Below are 15,238 nucleotides of genomic sequence, written 5' to 3' on the forward strand. Positions count from 1 at the left end.
TGAAAGAGAGTAAACAAAGACGGAAAGAATGAATCAACAAGGAATGAAGGCACTGAATGTGAATCTACGATGTATCAGTTTCATGGAGTTTCACATCTAAAAAAGTAAACAATCACCAGATCGAGCAGAACCTATGTTAAATTGAAATTTCCACTTTTTTTGGGCTTCCTTTCTTCTTTTCTATTCGTATGTGGTTATGGTAACGCTATATACGTCGAAGGCAATATGCAAGCCTGAGCGCGTCATGTCCATGCCATTGTGGATGGCGAAATGAAGTCTAATAGTGGCTCCTCCGTCAAGCCCGGGGAACAAAAATGGTATGAAGAAACAGCCCCCCAAACTCCAAGGTATACTCCGCTGACGTCTGTGGTCGTAATTGCCGTCCTAGCGATAATGCCAACAACAAAAGAGAATCACGATGTGTGTGTGGATAGATAAAAGTCTCATTCCCTTTGCTGATGGATGTAGGGAAGAGGAGGAAAAAGAAAAAGTCGTAATGGCGCCGCCATAAGAGGTGAAGACGAGGCCAAGGTTCAGTCGATATCTTGGGCTTTCCGCTTGCCTTGCCGCGTTCTCGTCATCAGCTTGAGCTCCAGCGGCCAATAGCCCTTCGTCTTTGTGGTGTATGTCGCGCGCGGCTTCATGTCAATCTTGGTTCTGCACATGGGGCATTTGCCTCTGGTGGTTTCCATGCTCAGCGAGGAGTGGAGGCATTGGGCACAAAAGAGATGACCTGGGCGTGATGTGAGCAATCTTGTCGTCGTTTGAAGGAAAAGGGCACGAGGAAGAGGGAGGACTTACCACAATGTGTGAGAGTCAGTCCCGTCACGTCGTCCATACATATAACGCATTGGAACGCAGACAGCTTGACTCTCTTGTCCACCTCGGGCTTCTTGAGCTCCTCGGGGACGTCGGTGGCTTCCGTCAAATCTATCGTAGTGTACTCTTCGACTTTGGAATTGGCCGAGGCAGGCCTCGAAGGGCTGGAGCCGAACAAGCTGTCGACATCGTCGTCGTCTTCTATCAGAGTGCTCTGTGGTTGCGCGGACGTGGGTGGTGCTGCGGAAGGCGAGATCCTCCGCCGTTTGCGTGAGGGTTGTGCAGCAGCCGACGAGCCATGAGTTTCCGGAGGAACTCGGCCGCGCAGCCGTCCAGACGTCGCTGGCATGGTGTCAAACGTGGATGGAACAGAAACGCCGGGAGTGTTGGAAAAGGGCAGTTGGAAGCCTGCGAAGCCGTCGAGGTCGTAGAAGATTTGGTCAAGATCACTGTTGTCGCTGTGAAAAGGGAAGTCGCCAAAATTGTTGAGCGGAGAGAAATCTTGTTCCGAGATTGGCGGCACGGTTGGGGACAAGGCTGTATTAGCAGCAGAGCTAATCCGACTGGGTCTCGTGGCGTTGTTTTGAGGCTGCAGGTGTGCTGAAGGCGCCGCAGTCGCGGGTGTAGCAGCGGCAGTCAAGGGCGAGAGCGCTGTGAGAAACGCGCTTGTCGAGCTCGAGGCTGAGGCTAAGGCTGGAGACGATGCAAGGAAGCGACTGAACGGGGACTGTGGCAGCTGCGACGGTGACTGGAGCGGCGGCTGCTGTGAAGTGACTGGCGCATACGAGGTCTCGCTCAGGAGACGGTCCAGGGCGTTGAGAGCACGGGATCGGGCAGAGAAAAGGGTGTTGCTGGCGGCAGCGTCATCCTGCGGCCATCCGTCGGACTGGCTGAGCTGGCTGGCGTAGGTGGACCACGAGTTGGTCGTCTGCGGCCCGAAGACGGTCTGAGGGCGGTCGAAGGGCGAGTTGAGCGGCAAGAAGGGATCGGGCTGCAGCGTGGAGAGGCCGAATTGACTGGCGCCGGTGATGCTGTCGGAGCCGGGATGCGAGGGAGAGGCTGAGGCTGAGGCTGGAGCCGAGGCTGCAGCCGGTGTTGAAGGAGGGAAAACTGAGTGGCGCTGCTGTCGCGGAGTGGGATACTGGCTAAGTGGCGAAATCTGGAGCAGCGGCGGCAGAATCGGGCGGGCGGTGGCGGGAGATGGGATTAATAAGGGCGATGAGGCAGCGACAGCCGCAGAAGAGGCGGACGCGGCAGAACTGGCGGAGGGAGGAGCAGATGCGGACGGTCGAGGAGAAGATTGGAATGTCGAAGAGTGAGGAGCGTATTGCTGGTGCTGGTGCTGGTGCTGGTGCTGCTGTTGTTGCGGCGTGGTGAGGCCGGGCGCTGGGTTCTGAGCAGACGCCGCCGACACGGACGCTGCGAACAACGACGAAGCAGACAGCGCAGGCGGCGGTGTTGAGCGGCGGAAGGACGGCGGCGGCGGCAACGACAGCAGCAACGGAAGTGGTGACGAGGACGAAGGCGCCGATGGTCGAGATGCCTCTTGTCGTGATGCCGCCGAGGTCGGCGACGGAAGATTCCAAGCAGCGTACTGCTGCGTCCTTTCGAGGCCGACAGCAAAGCCAGAGCCGGATCCAGACCGCGAAGCCATTGAACGAGATCGCCAGACGAGAGACACGGATGAAGAAGGAATGGAAAAAGGGAGAAGACAGGAGAGGAGAAAGAAAACCCCCAGAAACGCTCAGGCCCAGCGGCGAAACGGGCCTGACAGACAGCTGGTGGGATCCGGATGCTGATTATAAGCGAGTCTCCAGACGTTCATAGGGCCTCATCGTCGCTGCATCGTGACATGTCATGATCTGCTATGTGAACGGATGGCCGGCTGCGAGAGAATGGGAAACACGAGGCCAGCACGGTCTACAATCATGGACCGCCGGGCTCATCAGAGACAGGAGTTGAATCAAGAAAAATGAAGGAGACGGCGCAGAAGAACAGGGCAAAAAGGCGGAAACAGAGGGCAAATCCCAGGCTCAAGGTGTGGTAATACAGTCGTAATATCGACCGCGGGTTCGCCGACCATGGCGGTTGCAGCCGCCGCACCGAGTCAGAGCGCGGACCGCCGAGCTAGTGGAAATGAACATGAAATCAGGGAACGGGAGAATATATTACTACTACCTAGGCGTGTATGTATGTATGTATGTATGTGCTGTGGCGGGCAGCAAGCAAGCAAGCAAGCTGCATGTCTCAGCGCGCGTCTGGTTTTGCTGCTCGTATTGCTGCCCTCGATTGGCGTCTTTTTCTGCCGGAGACATGGAAACGAGGTACAATGACTGCAGTCGATGGACTGATATGATGGTAAGACCGATGAGGGGGAGTCAGATGGAAATGCGATGCAGACACGACGGTCCTATAAGGGAGATTATATGTGAGCAGAGGCGTTGGTCACCGTAAGGTAGGTAGGTATTAGGTATTATTCTGAAGCAGAAGCAATTCTTTTTTGGTAACAGAGATCCAGCCATTTCTGGCACGGGCAGGTGCCATGTCCAGCGTCGTTCAGTTCCACCGCCTGCCAAGCTGGGCCATCAGCATCAACTCCGTATACTTCGACTTCACGTCTTTTGCACCTCCAAACCCACACTCTTGACCCTCCAACTCTCAAATGCTCTTCCTTGCCTCGCCACCGCTCTTTAGCCCGTCTTCACCTTCACCTTCACCTTGACGCCGTTTGCACCGATTCACCGCCCGTCGTATATCATCAAAGGGCATTGGACATCTGCCCACCGGCGCCACCACCTCGGCGACTGGTATTGTGACATGTTAGTCCCATTACTTCGCACAAGCGCGCCCGAAGGCAGCCTCCGTGAGACTGGCCATACACAACCGCTGCCTCTCTGATTCGCCTGCTTGCCGTCCTACTGCGGCTGCTTTGTCACAGCATGCAGCCACGGCCCCGTGGCTGTTCTCAGTGGCTACTGTGCTGTGGGTGTCTCCAAGAGCCTCAAGTCTCAGAACTGACGGTCCTGCCACTCCATCCCTTCCAAGTCCGCCTTTTTCGCCCTCCACAGAGAGTGATGGGCCACGTTCTTCCTGCGTTGATCAGTGGTGATGGCCTGTCAACGACAAAGACGCCCTGATATAAATGGTCTCGATGGGGGTATCAAAGACGCCCTTTGTACACATGCCCGGCTCTGCTTACCGGCCAACAGCCAACAACGCCATCGACCCCTTTTTGTTGCTTTTCTGGTGAGTACGGAATGTCAGCCACTCTCTGCCTAACTACGTTGCAGGCCCTGCAGCATATAGAGAAGCTGCGCGGCTATGTCAACTATGACTCCTGGCGGCTCCTCATCATGGCCAATGCCCGCGCTCTGGGACTCGCCTCCCACCTCGACGGGTCTGCGCGGAAGAGCTCGTTGATACCTCGAGCGAAAGAGGCTCATGCAACTGCCGAGTCATGTGCCCGCGTCCTCATCTTGGGCTCGATTGCACCAAACCTCTTGCCGGTGCTGCTGGAGCGCGGGCTGCAGGACAACACCTCTGCCGCCGATCTGATGATGTGGCTGCATTCCACGGTCAGCCCACGAGAGGCCACCGAAGCGGCCCACAATGACCTGGCAAAGCTCATGCGCATCAAGCGCAAGGATTTTCCGTCCATGGAAGCCTATAGCAAGGAGGCCCTGAATCTGTGGGCTCGCATCAGTGACTGCTGGCCGAGCAGCGCCATGGTCATCGCCGCAATGTCCATCCTTGAGGGCATGAGGTCGTATAACGAGAACGCGTATTTAGGCTGGAAGCACTTTGTCATTGACAAGAAGGGCATGCTTTCTCAGCAGAATCTGCTTGATCTTGCGATGGCGTTGAGGGACCACCAGGAAGACCGACATACCTCGTCTTCTATCCGTGTGATGGATATGATTGTCGAAGAAGAGGAGAAATCAGACCATTCAGGTACTGAAAGATAAGCGTGCCACATGTATCTGGCGGTTGGTGCCAGCTCAGCAGATTAGCGACACTAGAAAGCGAGGCAGCCAGTAAGTGTGTCTTTGATCTCTGATCAACATCCTCAAGGAGAAGATGCATCATGACAGCACGATGGTGACTTGGATCAACAGGAAAGTTAGTGAATTGATCTTGCGAATATACAGAAAAGCATCTCAGTCAGGCACAATATCACGCCTCATCCTCCGTCCACCTCATCCCCCCTTCGTTATCACTCTGCCCAGAGCAGCCTCAAAATCGTGCTCGTGCTCCAGAACAGTGAGGCCGAAGCCGTTGCTCAATGTCCAGCAAGCTCTCCATCATCTTCTCCTTGACCGCCCTGATCCGGCTCGCCACGTCCTCCGCAGTGACCTGTCGCTGGCAGACGCGTGGCTCCAAGTCGACTTCGGTGGTGTCGAGGCACCAATTCACCAGCGAGTCATACTTTGTTCTGAAAGTCAACTCGGAGATGGATTCTACTGGTGGCGAAGCTGGTCCCGTCTGTGCTGACCAAGGCTCCCGTTCTTGCTCCAATACTGGCTCTGATGATGGTTCCGATTCTGGTGCTCTTCCGCCTTCTGATCCGTCTACGACTTGCGATTCTTCCGGTGTCGTCTGGCCTAGTTGTATCGCCGTCGCTTCAGCTCCTTGCCATGTCGTGACCTGGAGAAGAGCTTCGGCAGCAGCCGCCACTGCTGCTGCAACGTTGATCTCTTCCAGTGTTGCTTCCACCTCTGCATCTTCCATTTCTATTCCCACTTGTGTTTCCTCTTTTTCTTCGTCTTCTCCCACCACATGTACACCCACGTCCTCCTCTCTTCCCAGCTTCCCATGACCCCCGGCCTCCGATTCCGCAAACAAGACCAGTTCCAGCGCCGATTCATCAAGCATCCCATCCAGCGTCCCATCCTCCGAGAGAGCGGAAACACTGCCGAGAGAAGCCCGGCGATCCAAGTCACTCCGCAGACCCCACGCCGTATCCAGGTTTGGAGGCGCAGACCTGCGGCCGCTACCATCGGGCAGTTCGCCCGTCACGGCGTTGGCGTAAGAGAGGATCCTAGTGGAGGACTCGGAGTGGCATCTCCGAGCGCGGTATCTGTTTTCCCAGTCGTGGACGCCTTCGAGCCAGGCCCAGTCGAGAACGGCAGTGCGAGGCTCGGGAGATGTTTGATGGGTGCTGGTTATGCTGGTCGGGAACGAGTCGTCCGTGTCAGTGATGGCGAGATTCTCGAGATTGCTGTGGACTTTTTCCAGGAGCTCTTCGTAGTCATCCGGCAGCTCGCCAAGCTCTACATCTGAAGCCTCGCTGTGAAAAGGCAGCGGATGAGGCATGCCATCGCATGGAACTTGTTCTCGCTCGATGCCCTCTTTCGCAAAAACCCGCGCAACACTTTTTACAACGAGCCTCTTCTTGCACTGAACAAATTCCCAATCATCATCATCATCATCATCGCGATCCTCCCGCTTCCTCTTCATCTTCTTCTTCTCCATCTCCCCCCTACAGATCAGCATATCCATAGTTCTTCTCCGCGCCGCCACGGACGGCGAAGACGACGATGAGGAGGAGGTCCTGCGCTTGAATTTCCTCCTCCTGCTGCTGCGCGACGACGAGAGAGGAGTCTTTGATGAGCGGGATTTCTTGGGTGCTGTGCGGTCGGACGAGTCTGGGCGGGCGTGGAAGATGCCGGAGAGCATGCGGCGGGACTTTTTGATGAGCTGCATGTTTCGGGGGAAGAGAGTGGACATTTTCTGATGCCTCGCCTTGGATTCTTGAGCAGTGATGGGGGTGAGAGGAGGAGGTTGAGGAGGAGGAATTGGGATACGGTTCGCCTTCCTGCACGGATGCCTATGGGATGTACCTTGTATATAGTGATAGCATCGGTAGGAGCTGAAGAGCACTTTTTCATGTTATCGTTTCTCATCCGTCGTTGTGACATTTGCATACGAAGCCCCATCCAACTTATGTTGGCCTGAGCGAATCTCTATCTCATCGCCCTGAATGAATCGAGCAAACAGACCGCGGTGCATTGACCCGATGAAACGACTTGAAATAAGCCCTTCCTCATAAAGGACAATTTAATCAAGGCAAACAAAGAAACTTCGCTCATCGTTTTCAAAAAAACGAGTTTCATGTCCTTACTGCAATTGATTGAGTTACATATGGGATGATGCTATAAGTAACTTGCATCTCTTCCGTCTCTTTACAATCCATCTAGCTACATATGTCTCCTTGATCCCATCTGCCGGGGATTTGCTACGCACCCGCTCTTCTTTCTTTGTTGGTTTTGCTTCTATGTAGCTTCTTCATCTTCCTTGCATGAAGGAAGTCTTCCTTTGTTCCATATTACAAGCACTATAGAAAACATCCTCTTGAAGCTCTCATCTTATATTCCCCGTATGTGAAACAAAGAAAGTTCGCTCGCATCCGTCCATTTCAACTCCCATATACCCAATGAGTACCATTCCTGCGCTCCTTTCTCAAAACCACTGTAGCTTTTCAAGGGGGAGGAAATCAAGACCATCTCGCAAAGGGCTTCGAGAAACGTTTCGCTTTTCTTCCAACTTTCCAACAACGGACTTCATCCAAGAGTAGAATCTCAACAGTAGTCACCAGCCTGAATCTACGTTAGATACTATCTAGTACATACCTTGGGGATCACTAACACCCGTACTCATCTCACAACGGTTCCCATCGTTAGATCTACCTCTGTATCCTCCCCTAATTGTTACACCCGTTCCTGAGGGGTAAAGAGACACATCAACCAGCGCCCTCGGCACAAGTAAAACCTCGCCAGACGATTTCATCACCGCCTACCAGGTATGATAGTAAAGTTCCCAAGCTTACCGAACTCGAGTCACACCGCGCAATCCAAAACAATCACAGCATCAAAGCACGCATATTCAATGAGTCTCAAATCGTCCTTTTATTCATTTCATGCCACAAGCACCGATCACGTCGTACGTATCTGTGTGTCTGACCCCCTTGGTCTCGGTCATTCATTCTCATGCGCTCTTCCACCGTAACACTGCGTGACTCCTCAAGAAAAAGAAAAAGAAATAAACAAGAAAAAAATGCCTCTAATGTTCCAAACGACAAGAGTGACGTGAAGGAGAAGAGATGTGGCCAAGCGGACCAACGAGATTAGATACAACTTTTATAGAAACAAAGACATTATGGACCCGTCCTCTCCCTGGGTGAGAGGCATGCATTTCTAAGCACATCGCTCTCCTTTCTGTTCTATGATATCGCCGAAACAACGCCAATAGATGGATAGGGCAGCTCATCGCTGTCTGGATATCTCATGCATAAACCAAAAATTGCAAAGATGAAAAGAGTTGCGAAAGGGTGAAGTCAGGAGGGGCCCTAGTTGTGCTTGGCCAGACTCTGGAGGTTGACCAGCTCCGCATAGCGACCGTTCTTCTTCATCAGCTCGGGGTGGGTACCAGCTTCGACGATGCGGCCCTGGTTGAAGACGTAGATGACGTCGGCCTTCTGAATGGTGCTGAGACGGTGGGCCACGGCGATGGTGGTGCGACCCTTGGCGGCCTTGTCCAGGGCAGCTTGCACAACGTGCTCTGACTCGGAATCCAAAGCAGATGTGGCCTCATCAAGAAGGAGAATCTTGGGGTTGCGGATCAGGGCTCGGGCAATGGCAATGCGCTGCTTCTGACCACCAGACAACAGAGCACCCTTGCTACCGACGATGGTGTTGAAGCCCTCGGGCAAAGACATGATGAAGTCGTAAATGTTTGCCTCGCGACAAGCAAATTCAACAGCCTCATCGGAGACGTTTGTCTGAGATCCAAGCAGAATGTTGTCCTTGATGGTTCCCTGATAGAGTGTAGGCTCCTGGCTGACAAGAGCGATAAAGGACCGATAGTCGTTCAGGTTGAGCGAGCTGATTTCCTTGCCGTCAATGTAGACACCACCGCTGAGAGGATCGTAGAATCGTTCCAAGAGAGCAATCGTAGTACTCTTTCCGCAGCCTGATGCACCGACAAGGGCAACATACTGGCCAGGCTGGATGGTCAAGTTCAGGCCTCGCAGAACTGGCTGCTCCGGGCGGGTCGGGTAGCGGAAGTGAACGTCGCGGAATTCGATGCTTCCCTCGACTTCAGTCACCGGCATGCCCTCCTCTGACCAGGTGTCAATGGCGGGTTTGCGGTCGAACAGGACCTTCAACTCCTTGGCAGCGTGGTGGGCCTTGCCCATGTCAGGGGCAAAGGAGAAGATGGAACCAGCAGACTGGGCGCCGAAAACGACAGCCATGAAGCAGAGGAAGAACTGGAACAGGTTGTATTCGCCCTTTCCGATCAGGGTACCACCGTACCAGAAGCCCAGCGCAAAGACCAAGAAGCTGAACGACTGAGAAGCAGCGTACAGCAGACTGGACTTGAGCACCGACCTCAGACTGCGTCTCTGCTGCTCAGCAAGCGACTCGTGGTACTGCCTCAGGACATCTTGTTCGCGGGTAAGGGCGGCGACGGTCCTGATGGCAGAAATGGCCTCGGAAGCAAATGTGGCGGACGCGGCGTATGCGGCCTTGGAGCGACGCTGGAAGTGAGCAAGCAGCCAGAAGCGGAAAAAGCCGCATCCCAGCAACACGGGAATGGTGGCGACACAGACGAGCGAGAGCTTCCATCCGATGGAGATTGACAGGACAATGGCCGTGATCAAAGTGGTGCTCATCATCAGCAAGGTGCCTAGCGTGGCGCCACTAAGACCAGCAACGTGAGTCGTCTCAGTCGAGAGGAATGAGGTCAGAGCACCAGCCGTGTTCTCGTCCTTGTCGAAGAAAGCAACATCCTGACGCAGCATGGCGCGGAAAGCACGGTCTCGAACACGGTGGACGAGGCGCTCGGAGCAGATAGCAAACAGGATACCTTGAGAGGCGAAGGCGAGGAACTGGACGATACCAAGCATCAGGTACATGGAGCTCCAAAAGTCGGAAGTCGACTTGACATGGTGCCTGTTCTCGGGAGTGATGGGTTGCGAGAGAGTGACGATCTGCTTGGCGAAGAAGACTGCAGAAGTCGGGTTACCGCCACCGCAAATGGTAGAGAAGACGAGACCGATAAGCATCAACTTCCACTCGGGGGCGTTGAAAGAGGCAATGACCTTGATAAGAGTCCACAGGCTGTATTCTTGTTCCTCCTCTTGCTTTCGCTTCTGGAGGGCAATACTCGAGGCCGACTTTTGGGTAGCTGTACGGTCAAGCTTGGCGGCGATGTCATCGTCGGGGTCGGCTTCATACTCTTCCTTGTTGGTGGTCTGCTTGCGAATGAGCATCTCCTCCTTCTCGGCGATTTCATCATCCTCTTCGGTGTTTTCCGCGCTGACAGCAATGTTCTGGGCCGAGACGAGGTTGTAGTAGGCACCCTTCTTCTCGAGCAGCTCATCGTGGGTACCCTGCTCAACAATGCTTCCCTTGGACATGACGACGATGTTGTGGGCATCCTTGATGGTGGACAATCGGTGGGCAATGGTAATGGTGGTTCGACCCTGAGAGGCAGCTTCCAAGGCAGCTTGAACAACGCCCTCAGACTTGGTGTCGAGAGCCGACGTGGCTTCGTCCAGCAGCAGGATCTTGGGGTTTGACACGACAGCGCGAGCAATTGCGATACGTTGCTTCTGACCACCAGACAAGAGGAAACCGCGTTCACCAACGTTTGTCTCGTATCCTTCGGGCAGGGCAGTGATGAAGTCGTGAGCGTTGGCCTTGACGGCGGCGGCGATGACAAGCTCGCGCTGCTTCTCCTCGCTAGCGTTTTCGTCCTCAGTGCCGATCAAACCGTAGCGGATGTTGTGATAGATGGTCGTTCCGAAAAGCGTAGGTTCCTGGCTGACGAGGGCCATCTGCTGACGCAGCCATCTCAGGTTGAGCTTGCTAATGTCATGGCCATCCAAGTAGACGGTGCCTCCAACAGGGTCATAGAATCTCTCGACCAGGCCCACAATGGTACTCTTTCCAGATCCAGAAGCACCGACTAAAGCAGTGGTTTTGCCGGCAGGAATATCCAGGGTCACGCCGTCCATGACCTTGACCTCGGGTCGGGAGGGGTAAATGTGCTCGACGTTTTCCAAGCGAATGTTGCCCTGCAGGTCACTAAGCTTTTCACCCTTATCCTCGGTGGGGTCCAACGGGGAGACTCGATCGATGGTGTTGAAGATTTTGGCAGCAGCGGCGAGCGCAGTGGTAAAGGCCTGAATGTGAGGGGTGACGTTTCCAAGCTGGAAGGCACCAATCATGATGGACATCATGATGGTCAGAACCTTGGACAAGGGGATGATGCCCTCAACAAGGAACTTGCTGCCCTGCCAGAAAGCCAAGCCGTAGTTGAGGTACAAGATTCCCATCATACCGGCAATCATGACGCCCATAGCGCCCTTGACCCGGGAGCCATACTTCTCAGCCTTTTGAAGATGCTGGTCATACTGCTTGGCAAGGCGATCCTGAGTGCCAAAAGCAATGGCGTTTCGGACGGAGCTGAGGACTTCATCAGCCATGCTGCCGCCCATAGCAAACGCCTCAAGAGAAGCCTTGTTGTTCTTAATCATGATACGACCAAGGAGACTGGCATTGAGAACCAAGGCGAAGACGGTGCAGGACAGGATAAGGGTCAGTTTCCAGTAGTTGATGAAGCCGATGATGAAGGCCGTGAAGAAAGTAGCCAGAGCGGCGAGGGTAAGAGAGACCTTTTCTGAAATACCATCCTGGATGAGGTTGGTATCGGCAGTGATGCGGGTGGTGACCTCACCAGCGCCGATCTTGTCAAAGAAGCCAATGTTTTGGCGCATGCAGCTCTCCAGGTAGTGCTCACGAATCTTGGCAGCGATATGCTCACCAGTGTAGATGAAGCCAACAGTGGTGATGTAGGTGACGACGAAGTCTCCGATGGCCAGATAGACAAAGTAGAGGACAAACTTGCTCATTTCGTTGACGAACTGGTGGTAGGACATCTCACCACCGCTGTAGAAGTATGTCTGGAAAACGCCCTGGAGCCGACCGAAGATGATGGTCATCATGGGAATGGCGGCACCAGAAGCAATGGCACAAATGGCAGACACGAAGATGATGGCCAGATCGGTTCGGGAAGCATATCGATAGACGGCCTTGATTCCGGCCTTGATGTCGGGGGTGTAGACCTGGCGCTTCAGGATCTCGGCCTGGTGAGCGGGCAGATGAGCGTACAGCTCGTCGAGGTCGTCAGCCTTGGGAGCAGGCGCAGCCGGCAGCTTGGAGTCGACCTTTTTCAGATCCACCTGCGTCTCCGGCTTCTGGCCGTCTCTCGACGAGAGCGTCACATCGACGTCTGAGGAGGCACCGTGGCTCGAGGTCGGTGCCGATTGCGCCTCTATGGGCGACTTTTCCGGGTCGGCGGCCATGATCTCTCAATTGCCGCGCCGGCCACGGGCGGGGAACCGAAGACTAGGAGTGGCTTTCCGAAGCGAGGCCAGTTATGCCGGGGGGGAGATGTGCAGATGTCGGATGCGAAGATGATCGGAGTCGGTTGCCGGGGTGGCTCAACGAGATGAGACCAGCGCGTCACTCCGAAAAACGAGAGTGAGTTGATGTCGAACTGCGGAATGAGACTGAGCAGCGCAGAGAATCAATCAAGATCCCTGTGAATGCAGCAAGAGGCGATGGAGGGGACTATGGCGGTATATATAGACCCTTCTGGAAGGAAAAGAAGGACAGGCCAGAAGTGACGTGGCGCCTGAAGATTGTCGAGTGAAGCTTCGGATTCAGAAAAGCACGAGAGGCAGCAACTATAAGAACTTGGAAGGCCTTCGAGCCTTCGATGCGACGGGCTCCACAGGGCAGGAGAGAGCCTGTACTCGTAGCGGTACCTTGTAATGAAGCAGAACCGGGAAGAGTGAAAGCCGGTGCCTGCTGCCTTTTCCACTGGACGGTATATTACCCAAAGAGGCTTAGCCTTTGTCGCACGCTTGAACGAGGGTGTCGTTGCGCAGGCGTCCAGGTGCAAAGGTACAGTTACGGAGTACAGAGTGCAAAGAGATGCCTGAGGAGAGGTATCATTTCCAGATACGAAATACACGTACCGCCCCGTGTTTACAGACCGGACACAAACAACAAGACGCGCGATATGATTGATGCCACGCATTCCAGCTGCATACTCGTACATACATGAGGCCAACGCCCTGGAGAAATGCGAAAAATAATGAAATGATAAAATAAGATAAAAAAGGCCCCCTGGTGGCGGCTCCATCGCGCTGGGGCTACGGGATTCAAGCTGGGCCCGACAAGCCTAGCGCGGGTGGTTTCTCTGGGGCCCGGCGAGATTGAAACGGCTGCGCGCTAGAAGCTGGAAAATAGGAGGAGCAAACCAATATTGGAGTTGAGGCGGTTCGTGGTGGGGCTTCTCGCACGATAACAGCCTCTTGTAGTTGTACGGGCGACTTTTCGCTTAGGATCAAAGGGGGAAGAGGTACAGATACATACCCAGCTACTTAGGAGGATTGACTGTAGGTGCTCGCAGCGTCGGCATCGCTTGGCTGCTCTGGTAAGAAGAAAAGCGAGGGAGGCTCTCGTTGTTGAAACCTGTTCCTCCTTTGTGCAATGGTCTCTAGAGCTTGCGCTCTCAGCTGGGTGAGGGGTCTGGCCTCGATCTCCTGGTCCTGGGACAGCGAGCCCCTGCATGTTCGGCAGGACACGATACGAGTATTTGCCCGGGTGCGACATGCGATATCGACTGCAGCTCTCACGGCGATATCCTTTGCATGTACGAAGTACTACAAGCATATAGCTGATGCCTGTTTGAGCATGTACTCGTAATTTGACCTGCGGGAGTCAACAGCTAATCCCAGCACCATCCGAACGGTTCGGCCGTGCCCAGCATGGATCGCAACGGGCTATAATTGGCTGTGAGGCTCTGCAAACGTACGTACCAACGCCTTACCGTGCAATTACAGCATGAGGCTGCAAGTATTAAGACCTCTCACAGCTCCAGACGAGATGAGACTTGGCGATTCAGATTGCCACTGGGGTAGCACATGTGCAAAAGTACCCTGTGCGTGCAGGCATATCGAAGAGCAGTAACTGTATAGTAGTAGATCTCAGGTAGCAGCATCTCATCCGTGTCTCTCTTTCACGCCTCCAGGTCTCTCTCCAAGGCTTACGGCATCAGTCACCCTCACCCGCAGTCAGACACCGTCAAACAGCGCTGCAGTGGCCCGTCCCAGTGCTCAGCGTACTCGTACGGGTGCGAGTACGCGTATCTCGAGATTTGCGAGATTCGTGCAAGTACCCTCAAGTATCAATCGACAGTGACACCCGTGCAACCAGCCCTTTTGCGATGAATGTCTCTCGTTCTGGCTTGCTACGACGATTTGTTTTGATAACCAACGGACTGCTGACTTTGTTGGTCTCTGACGTATCAGCATCTACAACGTACAACTACATTGGCTCCTGCTGGCACATCGAGCCTCGGCCCAGCGCGCATCCGGGTCCAAGTGCCCAGATCGCAGCAATCAAATGTCTGCCTATTCAAGCACAGTTACATACACGCATCTACGGGTTGCGCACCACGGGCCTCTCGTGGGCATCGGCTGCTCCCTGTCGGCGATCTGAACAGCCTCCGAGTCACAGGGTGAATCATGGAAGTTCTGCGAAGAAACTGCATCACCAACGCACGCATTGTCCCGTTACTTTTCCTTCAACCCCCTTGGTTAGTTGACTCATTAATTTGTCGCAACAACAGCCATCTATTTTCATGCCAGATTCTAGTGCTATCAGGCAGTACATTGTGGTACCTTGCCGTTTGCGGCTATCGGCACTGACTCCTCGTTTGCGCATCATCCATCCTCGCCGGGCCACTATCCGAACCCGAATCCCGGAGGCTGCCACGATTTCAGCACCCACCCGGGGGCGCTTCTGGAAATGGGCTTGTTCCCAGTCTGGTCTCCGATTCGAGAGCTGACACAGGGGTCCCAGATCGAACAACAGGCGATAGGTAGTTGTACTATCATCAAAAGATGCTGTTAGCACAGCTGATTTCGAGTTATATGACCAGAGGGACTTTTGTACGAAACAATGAGCTACATCTCATCTTCCTTCTAACTTCGAAATTGTCAATACCTACTGACGTACGCAGCAGAAACCGCTGATTCTGGATGGTCGTCATCTGGCTCAGTCGTCGAGATGGCTCACAACCCCTCGCACTCAACAAGAGAGCCGAAATCCAGACCGCCAGTACCAATAGGAGGGGCGCCATCCCTTACTTCTGACTGCCATCCACTGACCAGACGAGGATAGGGGAACGATCACGAATCGACCAGAAAGCTTGTTTATGTGCCGAAAGATAAGTGAATGGTCACATTTGCCATCCATTCTATGTCATCAGGCAGACGAGCAACGCACCCGACCAAGTACGTACGGATCTGATACGACGTCCGGCTCAATGTTAGTCAGGCCGG

The 15,238-nt window shown here is 54.2% G+C and overlaps 5 protein-coding genes across 5 annotated transcripts; 2 read left to right on the forward strand and 3 right to left on the reverse strand.

Moving 5' to 3' along the window:
- Positions 1-533: 533 nt before the first annotated feature.
- Positions 534-2,473, reverse strand: BBK36DRAFT_1139400 (hypothetical protein; the record flags this gene model as incomplete). Its single annotated transcript, XM_024893310.1, has 2 exons — positions 534-733; positions 802-2,473. 2 exons carry the CDS (start codon positions 2,471-2,473, stop codon positions 534-536), a joined length of 1,872 nt encoding a protein of 623 aa, XP_024751199.1.
- A 1,603-nt stretch (positions 2,474-4,076) lies between these two features.
- BBK36DRAFT_1114330 (hypothetical protein) lies at positions 4,077-4,784 on the forward strand (the record flags this gene model as incomplete). The annotated part of the gene is made up of 1 exon (XM_024890014.1): positions 4,077-4,784. The coding sequence occupies one exon, from the start codon at positions 4,077-4,079 to the stop codon at positions 4,782-4,784; it is 708 nt and encodes a 235-aa protein (XP_024751200.1).
- A 765-nt stretch (positions 4,785-5,549) lies between these two features.
- On the reverse strand, positions 5,550-6,546 carry BBK36DRAFT_1115111 (hypothetical protein; the record flags this gene model as incomplete). Its single annotated transcript, XM_024890098.1, has 2 exons — positions 5,550-5,643; positions 5,801-6,546. The coding sequence occupies 2 exons, from the start codon at positions 6,544-6,546 to the stop codon at positions 5,550-5,552; spliced, it is 840 nt and encodes a 279-aa protein (XP_024751201.1).
- Positions 6,547-8,164: 1,618 nt separating this feature from the next.
- Positions 8,165-12,187, reverse strand: BBK36DRAFT_1113983 (abc transporter; the record flags this gene model as incomplete). The annotated part of the gene is made up of 1 exon (XM_024889969.1): positions 8,165-12,187. One exon carries the CDS (start codon positions 12,185-12,187, stop codon positions 8,165-8,167), a length of 4,023 nt encoding a protein of 1,340 aa, XP_024751202.1.
- Positions 12,188-13,382: 1,195 nt separating this feature from the next.
- Positions 13,383-14,122, forward strand: BBK36DRAFT_1139404 (hypothetical protein; the record flags this gene model as incomplete). Its single annotated transcript, XM_024893311.1, has 3 exons — positions 13,383-13,496; positions 13,621-13,703; positions 13,924-14,122. 3 exons carry the CDS (start codon positions 13,383-13,385, stop codon positions 14,120-14,122), a joined length of 396 nt encoding a protein of 131 aa, XP_024751203.1.
- Positions 14,123-15,238: the final 1,116 nt, after the last annotated feature.

This window comes from Trichoderma citrinoviride, assembly GCF_003025115.1.
Source record: "Trichoderma citrinoviride strain TUCIM 6016 unplaced genomic scaffold BBK36scaffold_4, whole genome shotgun sequence".
Classification (NCBI taxonomy): Eukaryota; Fungi; Ascomycota; class Sordariomycetes; order Hypocreales; family Hypocreaceae; genus Trichoderma; species Trichoderma citrinoviride.